This window comes from Anopheles funestus, chromosome 3RL (genome assembly GCF_943734845.2).
Source record: "Anopheles funestus chromosome 3RL, idAnoFuneDA-416_04, whole genome shotgun sequence".
NCBI lineage: Eukaryota > Metazoa > Arthropoda > Insecta > Diptera > Culicidae > Anopheles > Anopheles funestus.
This window is the reverse complement of record NC_064599.1, coordinates 57,070,679-57,088,098: the sequence shown is the minus strand read 5'-3', so window position 1 is coordinate 57,088,098 and position 17,420 is coordinate 57,070,679. Positions and strand designations below refer to the sequence as shown.

The 17,420-nt window shown below is 40.5% G+C and overlaps 2 protein-coding genes across 4 annotated transcripts in view; both read left to right on the top strand.

Annotated features, from left to right (window-relative positions):
* The window catches only part of LOC125770250 (RNA-binding protein 24-B-like), a 45,014-nt gene extending 38,154 nt beyond the window's left edge, over nucleotides 1–6,860 (top strand). For all 3 annotated transcript variants that reach the window (XM_049439652.1, XM_049439653.1, XM_049439654.1), the window contains exons 6-8: nucleotides 5,039–5,198; nucleotides 5,277–5,364; nucleotides 5,445–6,860. In XM_049439652.1, the coding sequence (XP_049295609.1) occupies nucleotides 5,039–5,198; nucleotides 5,277–5,364; nucleotides 5,445–5,620 (424 nt within the window). In that variant the 3' untranslated portion in view covers nucleotides 5,621–6,860. The remainder of the gene's footprint in view (nucleotides 1–5,038; nucleotides 5,199–5,276; nucleotides 5,365–5,444) is intronic.
* Nucleotides 6,861–9,705: 2,845 nt separating this feature from the next.
* LOC125770238 (uncharacterized) lies at nucleotides 9,706–11,834 on the top strand. The gene is made up of 2 exons (XM_049439637.1): nucleotides 9,706–11,248; nucleotides 11,649–11,834. Exons 1-2 carry the CDS (start codon nucleotides 10,465–10,467, stop codon nucleotides 11,828–11,830), a joined length of 966 nt encoding a protein of 321 aa, XP_049295594.1. The 5' UTR covers nucleotides 9,706–10,464; the 3' UTR covers nucleotides 11,831–11,834.
* Nucleotides 11,835–17,420: the final 5,586 nt, after the last annotated feature.

Below are 17,420 nucleotides of genomic sequence, written 5' to 3'. Positions count from 1 at the left end.
TCGAGTGAATAAAATTAGAAAATAGATTTAAATTCTAGCACTATACAAAAACAAGAAGGAAGTATAAACATATAAAAAATAGATTTACTTTACAGAAATAGTCAGGTTATTGGAATTGGAAATTTTTAATACTCAACAGATCTGTTCCGTATTTAGAACCATTTAGAAATATTTTCTACTTAGTTTTACCGTGATCAAAAGTGAAGAAAATGCGATACAATTTAAATGTCACTTCATGCCGTCAACAAAGTCGTGACATCCACTTGAAGCTGTATCCAACCGATCGCACCTAACCCGTTACTCTATTTTCGGCCCATTTCCCGATGGCAGTTTGAGATTTTTGGTGTTTATTTTAAGCAACAAAAAAAACTGACAAACAATAAAAACACAATCATGAAACGATCATCTTTCTTCGGTCGGGGGATTTGTTTTAAAAAAATCCTGCAGAAAAGGCATGTTAGTGAAGAATCGTGACACGAACTACCTCTTCTAACTTACATATGTGCCTGAGTATTATTTAACTATGCTCTTAGCGACAAAGTGAACAGAAAAGGTGCCTTCTATCATCGAGCATGAGCCACTGCGTTGTGTCCTTCTGTCCTCATTCCCTCAAACCCAAAACGTCGTCTGACGTCAATCAGCATCAGCGGTGACGGAAGTGACGCTCGAAGACCACACGTCTTCTGGCCAAAGAAACGTGATTTTTCCCACCGATCATCCGATGTCCACTTAGGCACAGGGATTGAACTCGTATCGAGTGGAACGATGATGAAGCCTGAAGGGTTTGCTAATGTCCAACCATGTGAAAAAAGGATGGATTGAGCAAAAAAAAGCAATGAATAGAAAACACTTGACACAATCATCGATAGGGGTTTTGGTGATAGAACTTGAAATTGTGTGTCGGGACGCGTGTGTCATGTAATGATCACCCACTATTCCTTCTTTTTGGGGGGTATATTTATAGTTCGGAAAGGTTTGCTAGGGACAGGCTTAATCTACAATCTCTACAAGCTTTCATCATCGTAATGAAAGTGACAATAAAGACTTCGTAACAAAACGGATTGCCAGTGTCAGTGATATATGTATATTGCGTTTGACTCATCCACAGTGAAAATGGGACATTTCGAAAGAAGAAATTAGATGTTTCTGAAACTCGAAGTGAAGCAGAGAGAGGAAAACAAAAAAAGTAGAGCACAAAGTGACCGAGTGGCATGCAAGGGGAGAGTTCAGACATTAATGGAAGTATTAATCAATTTTCCGTATATATGTTACCGGCCATCGGTAGTCATAGTTGCCACCGGTAACGCAACAGACACCGTCTCGCAATACACCGATTACACCGTTGGTGCTCACAGTGTTGAAGCGATTTTTATCGAATTAATGTAATTGCAGCATTTATTTCGATTTACGTAATTGGTTTGGTGCGCTTCAGTGAGGAAAATGTGTGTGTGTGTGTGTCCAACCAGCGGGGACACACGCGTGAGGTGGAAAATGGTTTGGTGGTGGGTTCTCATTTCCCGCACAGATACCCCCACCGATAGTGTAGGTAGTGTGGAGCAATTAGGAAAAGGCGAACAAACATATAAATGCGGTTGGAAAATTCAAATGTCAATCCTCACTAGCCGTTGACCGGTTTTTTGGGGTGGGGAAAAAGTGGCGAAAAAACGAGGAAAAACAGGGAAATGCGCACCACCGCATGGTACTGATGGGAAACTCTTCATCGTCAACAAGTCTTGCGCGACACACACATATGAGGGGCAGGAGATGTCTTCGTTGATTTTTGGGACAAACACCAAGCCGGGCAAAGTACACGGCACACGGGGCGGTGACAAGATAGGACCGGGCCGTAACGTTGTCTTGCCAAAGCGGCGCAGTTTTGAGCAGAGTTTTCTAAAAATACAAATAAATATGGCTCTCGGGTGCTTGGTGCACACGAGCCACCCAACACCCCCTGGGGGCATCCTCCATCCCATCGTCTTCAATAGCAACAACAGCAACACGTTCACCGAATGCGAAGATCTTCCTGTATGCGAACGATTAACTGGTTGCGGAGGTTCGAAGTCGAAAAGACTTTTAGAAGTTGCAACCATCCGTCAGCGATGAAGCGAAGTGTATATTTACAGTGCACGATCGTATGGGGATCGTTTGCCTCAGGAACATACGGACGGTATTGGAGCACAAAGAGCGAAGGAAGCTGACGGGATATTTTTAGAAATGTCCCATTCGAGCAGTCCGGAATGTCCGCGGTTTGCAGCTAAAGCGTGACAGACGCGAGCCGATCGCTCGGGGCGTGTGAAGATCTCATAGCCCATCACACTACACCTTCGAATGGGAATGCTATTTGATCGCAATGAAGTGAATCGCTTTTTGCGAAGAATGATTCTATTTGCTTTAAGTAGTGCATCAGCAACCAAATATATATATACACACACACGTTGTGTAAAATGTAATGGGAAATTAATATGACGTGTTGCATCTGATTGTTTATCTGCTGCACAGTGAAGAATGTTTTCCACCATTAAATATCCATCATCAGCAGTAGATTGCTATCGTTGATATGCGCACGGGACACGATATAGAAGGGGTCATCAAATGGATTCGATAAACCTTTGTAATGGTGGTCATCCTTTGTTTGTCGCCAGTTGAAGGCCAGTCAGTGTAAAGCAGTAAACACCCGTGCAACAAATTAAACCCGCGTGTAAATGGGTCCGAACAACTTGGGCACATTCCATTGCACACATACAACCCGTTGCTGAGTGTAATAAACCTTAGTGATTGGTGTCTTTTTTGTTGAGGTTTGCTTGATTGAGATTAAATTTACTTTGGTTGAATAAGTCGCCAAACAAAAAGGCTTAAAAATAGCTATTTTTTTTTCAAACATTGGATTGAATTTTGTGTTCTGTTACTAGTATACAAGTCCCCGAGATACATTATTACTGTGGATTACGAAGAATTGCAGTAAATCGTATTTCTGTTGACATCTGGATGACAGATCGTGTATACTTCACAGTTGTAGAGTCGTTTTCGCTTAATTGAAAGCGATAGTTCAGCATTTTCAGCTACATTTTAGTTAAATAAATGTTAAATAAATGGAAAAATCCAATTAATTCGAATCAAATTGAAATACAATTAAATTTGTTGAAATAATTTAGATTTTATTAGTAAATATAACTATAGTTGACAGTTTCTGATAACACAGAAATTTATGTTGCGTGTTATCAAATTTAAAAATCCGATGCCGTGTATCGCGGGAACTCCCTGTATGTTTGGTAGTGAATTTTTAATATTTGCTGCAGCATGAGTAAATTTTAGTATTAATTATGCATTTACTGCGTGCTGGCACGGTATTAAAGTGTCTTTATTTATTAGACTGGTTGCAACCGTTCCCCGCCATCGCATCGTACGACTTGCGACTTCGGTTTTGCAGTTTACTTGACAGTTGGATCAATATGGTTGATTATGTCGTTGAACGCATTTATCTTTTTTTTTTGCTTCTTTCGGGAATGCAATATAAAATTAATATTATTCGGCGGTTCATATGCACTGAACTGTGCCAGCAAAATATTGTGGTTTTCCTATTTGCGATGATTAATATGATGCATTCCGCAGTTAATTTCGGCACGTTTCAGCACATTTGTGCCAAGATCGTGCAATGGACGACAAGATGGCCGTCATAGAGACGAAACTCGCGCACGATCATTCGGTACGCGATCGCATTTTTCCGCGGTGGCAATGGCTGTTTGCCGTAGCGAGAGGTGCTTGTAAATTTGTGAGCGAATTGTGTTACTCTCACCGAACGATCCGCGATCATATCGGGAACATCACAATAATGGTGGGCGGATAGAGTGACGTTCTAAAATGGCGTCCGGGGTCGGTGATGCGGCGCTCTGTGAGGAGGGTTGTTTTATGGATTTTATTTAATCTTCGTTCAAGCGAAACGAGGTGGGGGAATGAGAGCGTTTCTAGTGTACGTTTGTCCGGTGTCACCGTCGAATGTGAAGGCGGTCCTATTTTTGAGATATACTTAAGCGCACACAGTGTGTCTGTCACTGGTGGGCCCTGCTGTCTCGATGTGTGCGATCAATAATTCTAACGAATGGTCACAGATGGTTGACGGATAAACTTGTCATGTTTTGCCTTTAGAGCCTCGTAGACAATTGTGTGTGTAGGATAGAGAATATTTGGTGTAGATAAATATATATGCGCCGGTTGCATATACGAAGCAGGAAACGTGCCCTGACAACTGTCACAATGATGAGATGATGAACAGAGTCACCCCACTGTTTTTGGGAATGGTATTCAACATTCTTCTTGAGAAGTGATGTAATATTTTATTCCCTTTCATATTTCCTACTTCTGTCTTATCATCCTTCATAATCGAAGGTACGGTTTTGCTGGTTTGATTTTGTTTTGTGGGTTTAAATAAACTTGTGGTTGCTGTATTTATTTTTTTGATCCTTTTTGTTATTCAAGTGTTCTTTTCTATATTTTTTTTCTCAAACACTGAACGTTTTGATTTGTCTCTGGATTAAAAATTTGTTTCATCTTTCTCTTATTTGTTTTGTACTCTTAAGCGTGCGGTATGCGTCGTTTGCGCGTTGCGTTTGATGGGTTTCTGTTTTGTTTTAGTTTTTCTTGCGTTGTTTTACTACTTTTTTTTAGTTTTATCGTTTTTTTTCTCTTTGTGACATTGATTTGTTTTCTTTTTATTCACATTGTTTATTTTTGTTTCCTTATTTATGATTTACTTTTCTTCTCTATTTACCAATTTCGTTTTTTTGGAAAAAAAAACTAATCAAGACGTTTTACGTTGATGTTGCTGTTGTTTGGCGTTTGGCAAATATTGTGTTTTTGTTGATGTTGTTGTTGTTGTTTAATTGTTGTTGCTGTTTAATGTTGTTTATTGTTGTTGCTGTTGGTTGCAGTGTATGGTGCATTTGCAGCGCAATTGTTTAACACCATACTAATGATTGTTATTTCTATTGCCATTTCTTTCTTATGTCTCTTCGCATCTTTGGTACGGACGACGGGTGTACAGGGTGCCACCGTCCTACATTTATGGAACACCGTATCTAGGCACGGCAGGTGGATCGACAGGAGCGGCCGCGACCGCATCCGGACTGGTACCGATCCCTGCCACACAGTTGTCGCACGCAGCAGCCATTGCTGCCGCCACTAGTCAATTCTATGAATATCAGGTCAGTTAACTAAAGGAGTGTGTGTGTGTTGCAGGTATAATAATAATAATTTCTTTTTGTTTCAATGTGATACTGTAGAATGCGGTAGCAGCAGCCGCCGCCGCACCATATCCGGGACAGTACAGTACAGGATTCGATGCATATCCTTATGCGTCCGGCGCTTCAGGTATGTATCCATTGGCCTTCATGGCGAACGAGTAACGTAATGGACGTATGTGTGATTGTCTTTTGTTTTTCTTCTAATAGCTGCCGGAGCTGCGGCTGCCGCCGCTCAGTACATGGCCGGCCCGTACACGTACGCCACGTTGCCGCAAGCGGGAGCTGCTGCCGCTGCAGCTGCCGCCGCGGCTGGTGCATTTCCCGGCCTATCGCCCTATCAGAATGCGACCAGTGCTTCGCTCCAGGAGGCTAGACTGCAATAATATTTACTACCACAAGCGCTGATGCTGTCACTGTTCGACGGTGTCTGTGGCGTCAACGATAAGCGTTCTTAGGTGAGCCAAGAGCGGCATCCAGATGCCTTACCTTCATCTCACCTACGGACGAAAAATGGAATTGCTGTGTTTTTTGGGGTTGGAAAAGCACGCGTAAGCGTATGATATTAGACAGCCAAAAAAAAACAAAAAAACAAAAGTAACACAACCCCCACAACATGGAGGAGAAAAAAATGTTGGGAAATATTTTTAGTTAGCCGGGATAGTTTTTAAATCTACTAGCTAACAGCCCCCCCGTAGCATATATGTACGACATGCAAATAGTATGCGATAAGTAATGCAAGTGGAAGAATCAGCCGGTCAATCAATCAATAATGAATTGCTCTCAATTAATGCTCCCACCATTCATCCTTTCTCCAAAGCAGAACAAAAGCAACCGCCGCATGTTATCGCCAGTTTCGCACATATTCGAGCACATCTGTTTGAGCTCACTGTTACCGGTGGGTTACGGATGGCTCCAAAACAGCTAAAGAAGCAGTAAAGTTGTACGAGCAATCGCACGAAACGATAACGCAAGCATACAAAGCAAGTAATGAAATTTACTCTATTTATTATACACTAGTTTTATCGGTACTGTAGAAAGCAAAGGGAACCTTCGATAGAAAACCGCGGCGACGATAGGAGATAATAACCAATTAAAAAGAGAGAGAGAGAGAGAGAGAAAGAGGATGAAAAAATACATTATTTACTTACATACTTAGGCGTTAAGCAATAAATAGCGTTTGAAAACGACACGAGAGAGAAAATTAATAACAAGAAAAGGCAGAATAAATATGTAGTATTCGAGATAAAAGCTCAATTTCTTGTTTTTTTCCACGCAGGGAAAATCGAATGCTAGAAGTCAGACAGGAACGGTGCAAAATAGTGTAGCAAAAACCACACGTTGGGCAATGTTTAATATCAGTGCGGAAAGACAAAACACGGATCCTTTTTTGTGATCGGTCCCCCTCTTTGCAAATGGACTGATTTACGCAATACTTGTTGATTGGATATAATGAGATGCGCCGAAGGGTAAAACATTATGTGTGTTTTTTTTTGGAGAAGAAAATCAACCATCCCTGAAGGATGCCTAGGATGGTAGGAACAAAACGTACCCAAGCAATACCAATACGTAGCTAACGTCTTATCCCCACCGAAAAGCGAAACAACAGGATCAAGCGATTAGGAATCTACAAAGGAACCAAGCGACAGGATGTGCCCGCGCGTTACATTGCTTCGATAATCAAAACGCAGTGCAATGTGCGTTCGAGTTTGAAAACAAATGATCCCTAGATAAGGTCACAACAAAAAGACACGCACGCATCTAGGCCACAGCTGATCGCAAACACGATCCCGCTTCCGTTTCCTTTTCGTGCAAAGGGGGCACAGCAGCAGAAGAATGAAATTCTAGTCAAATGTGTGTGTATTGTGTGTTTGTGTGTTTTCGCTTGCCTCGTGGAAGTGGTTAATTTATTTTCCCCGTTTTGTTGTTGCGTAGGTTTTTTTTTTGTTTAAGAAGCGCGCATCGTCACATCCATGCCCGTCCGTGCTGCTGCCGGAGCGTTGGTGGGATGCTGTGATGAGTGATTTAGTAAAATTGTTCATTTCTTTAACCACTTGTTTTCCACAACTTTTGCATACTTGTGTAGGCTTTTCGTTGATAAATTGTGCCCAAATGTAAATTAGAGTTTTGAGATTTTTTTCTTCCTTTGTTTATGCAACATTTGATCGCAACCCTGATCCTCACTGTCTAAATTCTCGAAATGCAACTTTTTTCATCTTGTTTGCAATATTTATGTGTTTGATAATGAAAACAAAAATAAAAAATTGAAACCTCAAAACCGCCGATACAAAGTTAACCTTTATAGATATACACATCAGCATGGAGCTAAAGTGTAGGGGACACATCGCAACAGTCAGTAAGAAGATTTTATCAATTTTCATGTTCGAAAGGAAATTAAAACATAACATAGAATTGCACAGTGACACACGAAAAATGCGGGGAAAAGGAATGGAGTGAAATTGTGCCTTTCAAAAAGAAGAAAACAAAAAAAAAAACCAAGAAAAAGATACAGCACCGAACAATGAGCGTCAATAGACATATTATAACACAAGGGCTAAACGATGTCAGATTTGCTATTTTAGCGTACCAAACCGACAAGAACTGAAGAAAATCGAGAAAGCAGTATAGAGAGAGAGAGAGCGGGAAAGAGGGAAACAAGAGGATAGACAGACACACTCAAAGAAAGTTAGTTTGGCACTTATTGCAAACTCCAATTTGAACAAATCGGTGACAATATCATCCAGTAAATGAGAAGCGAAGAACAAACCCAATCGAATATAGATTTCACAAGCCAGTTAGTCCTTTCGTAGCTCACCTAAACATATAAATATATGTTAACAAAGGTTATAATGATAGAGGAATAGGAAAAAGGAATGCATGCCAATATTTGAGAGTTGCTTGCTGTTTGCAGACAAATCTTGAAAGATAAGTGATATCCCATCCAAATTGTGGAACGTGACGGTTACATTTTTGCGCTGCGTATGGTTGGGATATTCGTCGTTTCGTTAACGTGCTGCAACCGTACGCTAATGTAACTCCGATCGTAAGCTACCGTTTCTTGAACCACGTACATAAATGTTACCGTGTGTTACCAACGGACAGAGTTACAGGAAAGCATGTAGAAAAAACTGCTTGAGCGTGGAAAAGATCGATAAGAAAACTTTTGCGTTAAAGATCGCATAATAAGGGAAAGAACACATAGCAGGGTTGAACGAAACAAAACAAAAGCACATGTTAGGAGCCGATTTTCTTATTTCAAAAACTGATCCATATTTGACCAAAATCAACGAGTTATTGGAAGTGCACGCGTTCGGTGCAGAAACATCTCATTTGATTTACATCATGTAAAAATGTTGCAACGGCTACGTAAGTCTATTCGCGAATGAAAATGATAAATGGGAAGGGAGGGAGAAAAAAGAAAGCAAAAAAAAACGTGTCGCGATGTGTGTAGATGTTAAGTTTAAATTATTTATACACGAAGAGAAGCGCCGATGTTGGCGTTAGGTTAAGCAATCGGTACACGTTTAAAAAGAATCTCATGCAATTGATATCCTGTGGTGTAACGAGTGGGGAGAAAGGGAAAAGGGGTGCCCAGAGGGGGAGTTTAGACTTAGGATGGACACAAATACTAGGATGAGACAAGATATAGAGAACGCGGTATGACACAGTGTTGTAAGGTTGAGTGCCGTTGCGCACGTTTTTGGTAAGTTTGGTCGGAAACGATAATGAGCGGTAAACTTTACTTCATATACCATGCGTGTACCAAGCATGCAAAGTAGGAAACAATTTACGGTAACGGTAAGGCATATTTTAACGTCGACTATTAACAACACATTAATTCAAATTACCACTTGGAACCAAAAAGTAACAAACACAACACCGACCCACAAAACCCCTCACACAAACACATATATTCGCGTAAGAAATGGTGGAGAAAAGGAAGGTAAACAACAAAAGAAAAAGATCGATAAAAGGATTAAGCACTAATCACCACCACCACCACCACCAACAACCGGCCGTTAGGCTCAGATATCATAAACAAGACATCAGCATAATTTAGGGGAGGAAATTTAACAAAAAAAAACGAGAAAAGGGGATACTATACAGATTAGAAGCTCTACATATATATACATAAAATATATATTTAAAAAATATAAGAATATTGAATAACAACACTGTGTTTTGTTAGTGTTAACATAAAGAAAGAAAAGAGTGCGATAAGTTTTTTTTATGTTTTTATGTTCACTTTGTGTTTTTATGTAATGGAATGGAAGTGTTTCAGAAATAATTTTGGAGATAATTCCTGAATTTTAATATAACGCTTTTTGTTTCATCATAAATAATTTTAATTTCTTCTCAAATATGTAACAGGTATGGACCGTTAAACCAATTCGTGAAAATCTGATAAACATTTTTTTAAAAAAATATAAAAATCGTCAATTTTTGCACCCATTCTAAAATACCATTCCGTTGCTATACCTGTTGCCCTCCTTCCATTTCTTGTGGTCCAGCGGAAAGCAGACAGAATCTCATCATAAAAAGATCATCTGGCAACGAAGAGGGCGTAAACGTTTAAGGAGGCTGCGATGGCATGGAAAAAGTTATGGGTAATGCAGATGTGCATCCAGACGATCTACAGAGAGACCACCTAGAGGTAGAAGTCAGCGGAAGTGACCTACGGGCAGTGTTTTATTCGGAATTTCTTTACAGCAGCCTCTCAGGTAGCAAGTGTGTAAGGGCAGAGGTCAGTGAAGGATCGTCAAGGGGATAGAAATTGGTACCTTGCCGAACGAAACTATTGTACGATCAATTTTTGGTGCCTGATTCTGCTGGACGATCGCATACCTTTGGAAGTATAAAATGATCGTAGCATGTCCCGACCGAGCTTCAGTTGCGGTTCGTGTGTGGAAAGAAAAGTGTGTGTTGGATGATGACTGGAACCATGAATTTGCTAACGATCGTTTGTCTCGTAACTTGGACGCGTGTTGTTTCCAGTTATGTAATTGTGAATCGTGATCATGGTAAGAAAAAGTGGAATATAAATAATTCTTCTTATTTTGAAGTATATTGTTAAAATGTTCTCTTTTTTAATTCTCTTTTAGATTTTTACAAAACAAATCAACCAACGTTTGGTGACGCTCCAGGCGTACCGCAAGATGTGCCAGTTTCGAATCTACCGATTGATCCGTACGCGAAGAAGCTCCTCCAGTTGTACTATTTAGTGCAGGTTATGCGTTCGTATCACCGACCGGCATACCAAGAGCCAACAACCATTCTGAGCAATCTTATCGATCGCTTAACAAAGGAGGAACTGCGAGTTGAGTTGGAACGTTTGCTATCGGGTGTCGATGGTTTTGAGGAAGTGTTTAACATTGGCGAGTACGCCGTGCGCGACCCGATCAAGGAACAGCTGGCAAACGATTTCCGGCTGCTATTCCCGATAGTGGTGAAGACACTAAGTGGACTCCATGATTCTGACATGCATGACGATGTGGAGAACACACTGCAGAGCAAGATACGTGAAGCTTTCAACGATTTTCGAGGCCTCCTGTTGAGTGTGGTACAGTCGGAAAGTGAAATGTTTAATGAAATCGAACACCTACAAAGCACGATCGCACGCAGACCGGTGCAAAACGATATAAAATGGAGAACGGAAGATTTAAGATCGGAAATCGCACCAAGTGTAGTGGAAACGATTTACGTGACGCAAATGCCTGTTGCATCAGATAAAGCAGTGGTGAATGATTACGATTTAGAGGTGGAACATGTTGAGCCAAGCACGGAAGGTGTAATAGAAAGCTTAGAAACGGAAGTTCCGTTCGATGTGCGGCTTCAAAATGATAAAAATCTAGAGTTTCTACCGGACGGAAGAGATGTAAAATACGAACTTAGCATGGGACCTGAAGTACTTTCTCAGGAGCACGACGATTCCGACGAAGACGATGATGAAACGGAGCTGATCGTGCTAACGGAAGATGCTAATCTGCATAAAACTCCGGTCGATAGCGGTGAAGGTGAGTTTGTGTAAAAGATTTAAATAGTTCAGAACAGATATTGCGAAAGATCGATCGTAATTCTCAATTACCGCCGGAGCACGAGTTGAGTATTATTCGTTGATTAAACAGCTGACATATAGAGGGCGCTCTAATCGCTTGGGAGTTTAAACATTATGTGAAGCGCAAAACAAAACGACAGAATAGAGGAAAAACGTGATTTATTACTAGCGAACGAAAGTAAAAGTGTCGGCAGGGAAGCTGGGACGATCGGGTTAACTGCATCGTAAAGATTTATTTCACCTTATATACATACATAAACAAAAGCGTAGGAAAAGGTTAACAAACACAAAAACCAGCGAAAGTATTGACAGCATTTTGGGTGTGCCTTTTTCTTTTGTCATCTTCGTTGTCATTGCAGGTAGCGGACCGACGGCAGTGTTGGTAAAGGATCCGGAAATTGCCGCACTGATTCCGCACATTATCGAGCAACTGCGCATGGAGAATGTTACACCGGAGGAAAAGGATGCATTGGCTGAAATCTTTGAAGATCTGTGGCCTCTGATGGTAGCCGAAGCGGATCGTTTGCGCACGGAATCGTAGAAGAACCGAGAACCGTTATTATAATTATCCATCCCAGAATCCCGCATACCTGGATCTTTTTTGTACTTTCGTTTACGTACACTTTCTGGATCGATCAGTTGCTGTTCAGAAGCGGAAGAGAAAGGATCGTAAGAGCTTTGGAGAGTACACAACAAAAAAAAAGGATGAAAGTAACACTGAGCATTTTTCTCTGCACGGTACTGATGGTGTTAACCGGAAGCAGTCCATTGTTTTCACGAAAATGTAAGTACGAAATGCTCCGAACGATGTTAAGTAAGTTGTGTGATAACGTGTTTTTACATCCATTTGACACAGTGCCTGACTGGAGAAACCCTTGGACGGATGTTTCCTACCGGGAGCGACTGCAAAGCTGGGGCCTTTATCCAAAGGTATTTCGCTACGGTACAACAAATCATCATGCGGCCATCATGGAACGGAAACGAGCCGAGCTAAGTTGGTTGAAACGATATGTTCGGGAAAATGAGGAAATGCAAGGCAAACAGGCAGTAAGCATAGTAACGAATGAACACATGGAACGTGACCGTCAGTACGAGAAATTTAAGGAAAAACACTTTCAGAAGATGGAACAGGAGGCACTCGAAGTTTTGTGGCAGCATCGTTAGGCGTTGTAACATTAGTTATGGATTGTACAAATATACTAAAGGGGATTTTTTTTTTATCCAAAACAATATATTACTATTAGTCACAAGTAAAGTAATTGTATTAATAAGAACGATTATTGTATGACAAACTCTAAGCTCATTTGATTTTGAGGAAATAAAAACGACGAAATGCTCAGAAAAATCAAATAAATTAGTCTATTGGAAATTGTTTTTTTTAGTTTTATTTGAGTCAAATTAATTGAATTGGGATCCTAGTCCATTTTGCTAAAAGTCCCGTATATGCTTCAATTATTATGGCTCTATAAGCATAGTAGCTCAGTTCTTTCTGATTTTTAAATGACAAAAAGCGTCACGTGGTTCTTTTAAATTATTTTTTCGATTTTGAGTTTTCAGATTTGTTCTTGCCTTCTATCGGTGTACTTCAGGACAGCGTCCTTAGCCCACTTCTGTTTGTACTTTTCGTAAATGATGTTCTAACTGCCCTCCCTGCGGATTGCTTTTTATGCTATGCAGAAGACCTTAAGATCTTTTTCCCCTTATACGTTGCCACTGACTGCTCCTTGTTCCAAAATATCTTTTATCTTTTCTCGAATTGATGTCTATCAAATCATCTTTGTACTTCTAAATGATATGAATGGTGTTAATCTAAACAGGGTTGACATCATCAAGGAACATGGCGTTTGAGTGGAATCTGGGCTCATAATCAACCAACACATTGATGCCTTAATGGCCAGAAGAATTTTGGGACTAGTGAAATGATTGTCCGTAGATTTCATCTAGCCGCTAGCTTAGAAATCTTTATACTGTGGTCCGAATAATTCTGGAATACGTCTCGGTAATCTGGTTCCCCACCTTCCAATCCTTCCAATCCAATCTGCCGCATAGAGCGCTTACAAAAATCGTTCACGCGGTTTACCAATGCTAAATTTCTCCACCAGTCTTGGATCTGACGCCCTCATTATGCCGCTAAATGTCAACTTCTGCGTTTAGCGTCGCTGGAAAGACGTCGAGCAATAGATCAATCGCCCTTTGTTTGTGCATTCCTGTTCAACGAACTGGATGCTACAGACCTCCTTTCCATTATCCTCTTTTACATCCTACTCCATATCCTACGTCCTCGCCTGTTGATCATAGTACCGAGAAGTCGGACGTTAGTTATAACGACCTGTTTGTAAGAGTGTTCTTTTGACTGGTTCGGAGAACTGGTTCATTTCTTTCTCATTTAAAAAAAACTTCTGTTACACAGACTACGTCCAAACTAAGTTTTGGAAGAACTTTCTTCTTTTTTTTTGTTACTTAAACTTTTTTTTCTTTTGTTATTTAAAAAGAAGTGTAATTTGTCATGTCTTATTTACATCACTTTAACCCACTGTATCTGCTGTTTTCTTCACCTTTATTTGCATATATTTTTCTTCTTCTTTACATCCACATCTTGCTAGTTTTTCTATTTACTCTTCAATCATTTACTCTTCACTTTTCATGTTCGTATTTCGACTATTCGTGACATGGGACAGTCCAATTTAAAAATGTATTTCTACATCGATTTCACCTTTTCTATAGATCCTTATCGTATCGGATCCTTTTTAGTAAATCCTGTTTAGTTTTAATCTGTTTTTGTTTTCTTCCTTTTCCTTTTCCTTCCACTGTTTTCTTTCCTTCTTTTTATTATACTTTATATATATTATTAAAAAAAAATTTTATCTGAATATAAAATTTTCCTTTTTAATTTTATAGATTGTCTTGTTTAATGATTTATACAAACAAAAATAAAACACTTCAATACGAAACCATTAGGATTCCATCTAAAGACAAAACACAGAGAAAAAAATAATTGAAATTTCAAAAACATTGAAAAAAGGTTCCTTTGACAATAAAAATGACAAATTTAATTCATTTCAGACTTTCAACTGCCTTAAGTAATCCGTTTCCGATTAGTACTTACTGATTACTTTAACCATTTACATCGAAAAAAACAATAGAACACATAATTACACAAATAACACTTATAATTTATTAGTTAGCTATTGGATTGCACTTATTGTTGATGATATGTACAAAATTAAAACATCTAACAAAGATAACTTTATTAACTTAATGCATATTGCTTCTAACACTATTGTGGCTGTACGTTTAGAGTTTTGCTGTTTGTATCGGCGAATCACACGATATGCTCCACACATCTATACTGATCCGCCCATATTTTCACTGACTTGGATCGACAAGCGATCATCGTTTCAATTCCACGAGTATGATTTTGTTCCCCATCTTCATTAGTAATCCTCATAGCTGCTGTGATGATTCGAGGGTGATTTCCGGTAGGCGAAATATTGCTGTTGCTTCTGTCGCTGCTGCTGAATTGCTCGATGACGGGCAGCTAGCTGAAGCAATTCATTAAAGGAAGGATTTTCGAAATCGTTTGTATTCGCTGGAAAGCGTGCTCCTTTTGCAAGATGTCCTTCATAATTCTCCTCATCCGCACCATCATCGTCGTCGTCATCATCATCATCATCGTCATCGTCATCACCAAGGATGCCCATATAGTCGGCCTCATCGTCCAAGTATTCGGACGAATCTTCCTCTGGTTCGTTCGTTGGTTCGTTTTCCTCATCATCTTCATCTTCCTCCTCCTCAAGGCTGGGATTTCCGATCTGTGCCTGAATAGCGGCCAAAATCTTCGCCTCCATTTCCGCATCCTCCTCATCATCGGTGGTGGATTGCTTCGGTTTGGCTATCGAGCGCTTGTAACGCGGAAGCTCGATCGTCACTCGGATCGAATCCGCTGATAGTTGTTTCGTGTGCACAGCTGCATTTCTGAATCGTTCTGTTCGACGTGTGCTTGCGACAGTTTTGCGTTTGTTTGTGCTCTTATGTTTTGTTTGACGTAGGTAGTACTTTTGAACGATCGCCGCTGCCGTATGCAGGACACGTTGTGAGGGAGCCTCCTGCGAGACAGCGTCTGGGTTGAATTCCTTTGTGATAAGGTTGCGATGAACGTCGTTGTTAAGTTTTGGTGGATTCTCCGGCTGCGTATGACGTATTTCTGGCGAAGCTAACAGTGCGGTGAGGATAGGATTCCTCGGCTGTCCCCGATGCCGATGGGACTCTTCGACAACTAATTCCCAGATACTGCCGTAGATATGTTCAAACGCATCTTGTTCCATTGATGAGATCCCATCAGACTTCATGTAGTCGACGATCATTGGAAGCAACCGCAACACTTCTAGCTCGTTGAAGTTGTCCACTGTGAGTTCTATTGATAATGAGAAATTCATGATTTAATACAAACTTGCATCGGAGAATTAAAAGCGCGCGATAATTACCTTCAGATGGAAGAACCACTCCTTCAGCTGTCAGGTGTGTTCGGAACTCGTTCAATACCTGGAGGGCTGCAGCATCGGAAGATGCGGTTTGATCTATTGGGACGCAAAATAATGAAGATAAACATCGTTAGCTCGAGCTCAACAGTAGGATCATATAAATTTTCCGCATTTATTGATGATGTCATAATAGAAAATCGTACCTATTGCGTAGCTGGAGACACTTGTAACTGTTAAGATTAGAATCACGAACATTACCACGGACATACGCACATTCGAACACATTGTTGTAATTCGTTAGATAATTGTTTCGTTTTCACTTAGGTTTGAATTGGCACTCGACTTAAAAGCTGGTTATTCGTAACACTTTTATCACAAATCTTCCTTTAGAAACACTTCATCCTGTCGTGGTTGCAAGGACGAAATCTCGAAGTGAACTGATAGTGGTAGGACCGATGACAAACGTTCTTAAATATTCTTCTCCAGCAGTCGATTCACAATTTCCTACCCATTTCCCATGAGCCCGGCAAAACTCCCATGCCTTCTATCCGTTTCATCGCACTAATTGAGGAGCCACTGGGTGAAGTATGTCTCGCTTTTACCCGTTCGTCCCGGTGAAGTTGCTTTTGTACCTTTCTCCTTCATCCTTTCGGCTATCGTCTAGAACGACATTTGATTGCTTGGTTGTTGGTATGGTTCGACTTTTGAACCATAAGTCCCTCGATCGACGATCACCGATCGATGCGCAAGGTAGTCGTCACCGAACCCGGGTGGTGTCAGCAGTCTGCGCCCGCACCGCCGATACGGGGGACGGTGAATGTCTGCGTGTCTCGCAGCCGGTCGGATGTAAACGTGCCCGGAAATGGTCGGGACGCCGGCTCGTATTACATTGCGATAGCAGTTCCTTGGCGAGCAAACTTCCTGTGTGGAACATGTGCACCCTTTTGGTGTTAGCCACGCCAAACAAACCAGTCGAGGTTAAACAACGATGGTGCCTGCATTTTTTTATGGTTGGCACATAAAGGATGAGAGACAAAAAAACGAACGAACCCATTAATTGTGGCACCGATCAGGACCGATCGTTGCTTTTTGGTTATAATTCGTGATTATTTGTAACGTTGGTTCCGGTGCATAAGCTTAAACATGCGCTTGTGACATTGGTGCTAATGGTGCTAAAAGCCCCTTCTCCCCGGCAAATGGGCGTCAAATAGGCGCTGGCGCAGTACGGAAAGCGGTATTCGGGAAAAACAAACACGGGAATCTGGGATGGACAATCGGCGGGACAGGAGCGTTACGAGATGGTACATCATTAAACGATAAGAGTGTTTGATCGTCGTACCAAATGGAAAATGGCTTAGGTTATGTCGTTAGGCAGGGTGTACGTAGAATTTAACGGAAATAATGTCTAGAAATGAAACTGAGTAAGTTTCCATAAAAAAGCATAAAGAATTACATTTTTTTAAATTTTATGCAGTAGTCAACTCATATTGATCTTGTTATTTAATTTAGTTTCTGATGTATGTATTACCTTTAGCCACTTTAATCTTTTTTTAATTTCTTTCTTGGGCATTTGTCATTTTTTCTTTCATACATTTTGCATTTTTAATTTATTATTGATGTATTCGATATATAATTCAATTTCAAATTCAT

What these genes read in the sequence shown, in the direction of transcription:
- LOC125770238 (XM_049439637.1), top strand. Translation starts at nt 10,465, where the DNA reads ATGCGTTCGTATCACCGACCGGCATACCAAGAGCCAACAACCATTCTG. An exon ending in TCCGGTCGATAGCGGTGAAG is followed by an intron (nt 11,249 to 11,648) that starts GTGAGTTTGTGT and finishes TTGTCATTGCAG; the next exon opens with GTAGCGGACCGACGGCAGTG.